This window comes from Pongo pygmaeus, chromosome 19, assembly GCF_028885625.2.
Source record: "Pongo pygmaeus isolate AG05252 chromosome 19, NHGRI_mPonPyg2-v2.0_pri, whole genome shotgun sequence".
NCBI lineage: Eukaryota > Metazoa > Chordata > Mammalia > Primates > Hominidae > Pongo > Pongo pygmaeus.
The window spans coordinates 79764969-79768026 of NC_072392.2; the positions used below are offsets into that span (position 1 = coordinate 79764969).

The 3058-nt window shown below is 57.3% G+C and overlaps 1 protein-coding gene across 1 annotated transcript; it reads right to left on the reverse strand.

Annotated features, from left to right (window-relative positions):
- Positions 1-240: 240 nt before the first annotated feature.
- RPRML (reprimo like) lies at positions 241-1569 on the reverse strand. The gene has a single exon (XM_054458870.2). The coding sequence runs from the start codon at positions 1147-1149 to the stop codon at positions 787-789; it is 363 nt and encodes a 120-aa protein (XP_054314845.1). The 5' UTR covers positions 1150-1569; the 3' UTR covers positions 241-786.
- Between the last annotated feature and the right edge of the window lie 1489 nt (positions 1570-3058).

Below are 3058 nucleotides of genomic sequence, written 5' to 3' on the forward strand. Positions count from 1 at the left end.
TTCTCCGCTGTTGGCGTTAGAAAACGATTCCCTTTGCCTTTCCTCGCTCTGGCCTCGGCGTGGAGCCCCAGGATCCCTGACCTGCCCTGTGGGCTCCCCAGCCAGGCGTCCACGCAGGGGCTAGATGTCTCCCAAGGGGCTCAAAGTGTCCGCCAGGAGGGTACATGCCCTCCGCCCCGCAACACACACACACCCCCAACAGGCGCGGGTGGGAAGCTGCCCGAAGCCCTACGGCTGCAGTTTTATTACAAGATTTATTTCCAAACGCAAAATCAGGCCAACAAGCTCAGCGACTCTGACGCTTCACATCTTCACCCACTCACACCCTGCTCCGAACCCCCCCGCACCAACGTACACACAAAACTCCCACGCGGGCGACCGCAGTCCCAAATTGCATCTCCATACCCACTCCCACCCTGCTCCGAACCCCCCCGCACCAACGTACACACAAAACTCCCACGCGGGCGACCGCAGTCCCAAATTGCATCTCCATACCCACTCCCACCCTGCCCCGAACGTCTTAAAAAACAAACAAACAAAAAACTGGTAAGAACCCTCACCCCACGTTCTCCCACCCCGCAAAGGTGCGGCGCACACAGGACAGAGCCGGGCGTCCAAGTCCCTTCCCGCGCCCCCGCCGAGAGTCTCGCCGCGTCCCCGCCCGGGCGCCCCAGGCACGTAGCTGCCCGCCCGGAGGCGGCGGCAGAGCGCAGAGAGCGGGGCGAGGGTCCGGGTCTCCGCGGTCCTTCTTGCAGCAGCGCTGGCGAGGGCGGACCCAGATGGCGCTCAGTACAGCCCCAGGATGGCGGCGCCCACGTCCTTGGAGGGCCGGCGCTCCTGCACCAAAAAGTTGATCATGCTCTCGGACTTGATGAGCAGGTTGCAGCCCAGGAAGAAGACGCCGAAGACCACGGTAAGCGACAGCACGCAGAGCACGGCGATCTGCGCCACCCGCGACACCCACAGGCTGCGCTCGTCGGGCGCCAGCCCCGCGGGGACCCCGTCGCTGGAGGCCAGCGGTGCGCCCCCGGGACAGCAGCCCAGCCACGTGCCCAGCCCGTGGGTGCGGTTTCCCAGGGCGGCCCCGGCGCCGCCGCCCACGCCGTCCACCTCCTCCAAGCCGCTGTGGTTCAGGAAGGTCGCGTTCATCGCCGCGCGGCGCCGGCGGTCTCGGCGCGCAGTCCCGGGCGCACTGGGCTGCTGGCCGGGGTCCGCGCTCTCAGGGACGCTCCGGACCCCTCCGACCGGCTCGTGCGGTGCGGGGAGGGGACGAAGGCGGGAGGCTGCCTGCGCGCTCTCGGGCCGCCTACCCCTGGGCACCGGGCGGGAAGCGACCGCCTGGAGGAGCGAGCAACAGGAGGCGCAGGAGCTGCAGCCGGAGAACCTAGTGTGCGTCGCGGTCGCCCGCTGGGTTCCTCGCGCGCCCGGCCGCCCCTCCCCTAGCAACGGCCCGGCCCCGCCCCGCCGGTCCCCGAGGCATCTCGGAGGGGCGGGAATCCCGCCGCGGGCGCAGCCTCCCCGGAGTCCCGGTGCTGGAGGAGTTCGGGAGATACGGCAGCCTCTGTCCTCCAGCCGGCGAAACTCCACCGCCTCCTGGCACCCGCTGTCCGTTCTTGGCTAGAAAACCTCTCCAAGGTGCCCATTCCAGGATTTGATACCCTTAGCAGTGAAGTTATTCCGGAATCTGCCGTGACTCTCTTCGCTTATTATTTAAGCCCTCGTAAGCCTTGCTAGACATCAGAGGAGTCGCCGGGACCCCTGGCGCTGCCCACCCCACTGGCCCCGGGTCTCCTGGGCGGTCCTGCCTCCCAGCTTTCTCGGGGTGAAAGCTGTCGCGGCGAGGCGGGCTCTCTGCCTCCTTCCCTACACCCTCCCCTCAACTTGGTCCCATTTAACTTTTTTTTTTAATTAAAAAATAAATTACTGTTTTTTTCCCTTTCTTTTTTACACAAACATAGTCATTGTAGACTAGTTTAGAAAACATGAATTACCAAAATTACTCTAAAACTTTATAATCCTGCCTCCTAGAGAGTGTCGATGTTATCACCTGGGTATAAACTCCTCCCAGACTTTTTCTATTTGTCCCTTTCTCTAGATAACAGATATGGGGATGCACTGTTCCTGCTTACTGCCTCCTAACCTTTCCTCACTTAACAGTGTAACTTTCCCTAGCGATGGTCGTCTACAACGATGGCTCTGAATTGCCTTGGAGGGTTTATTAAAACCCAGATTGCTTCCACCTCCCGCCCCCCACCCCCCCACCCCAACCAACCCCAAGAGTTTCTGAATCAGATGTGGGATGGGGCCCCAGAATGTGCATTTCTAACAGTTCTTATGTGATGCACAAACTACTGATCTACAACATCATTTTTAGTGAAGGAATGGCATTTTAAGGTATGGACTACTACAATTTATTTAACCAAGCTTCCTGTTGGATGTCTGAGTTTTTCTTTCCTTCTTCCTCCTTCTCCCTTTCCTTCTCTCCTTCCTTCTCTCCTTCCTTACTTCCTTCTTCTTTCTTTCTTTCCTTCTTTCTTTCTTTCTTTCCTTCTTTCTCTTTCTGTCTTCTTTTTTCTTTCATCACAAATAATATTACCATAAGGAGCCTTGTAACAAAGTATTTGTGCCAAAACTGATTTTTATTTAGATTGTATTTTGAAAAATGGACCTGTAGAATAAAAAAGTAGGCCGGGCGCGGTGGCTCACGCCTGTAATCCCAGCACTTTGAGAGGTCGAGGAGGGCGGATCACGAGGTCAGGAGATCGAGACCATCCTGGCTAACATGGTGAAACCCTGTCTCTACTAAAAATACAAAAAAAAAAAAAAAAATTAGTCGGGTGTGGTGGCGGGCGCCTGTAGTCCCAGCTACTCGGGAGGCTGAGGCAGGAGAATGGCATGAACCTGGGAGGCGAAGCTTGCAGTGAACCGAGATCACGCCACTGCACTCCAGCCTGGGCGACAGGGCGAGACTTCGTCTCAAAAATAATAATAATAATAAAAAAATAAATAAAAAAAGAATCAAAAAGTACTTCCTACTAAATTGCTTTCCAGAAATATA

What these genes read in the sequence shown, in the direction of transcription:
- RPRML (XM_054458870.2), bottom strand. Translation starts at nt 1,149, where the DNA reads ATGAACGCGACCTTCCTGAACCACAGCGGCTTGGAGGAGGTGGACGGC.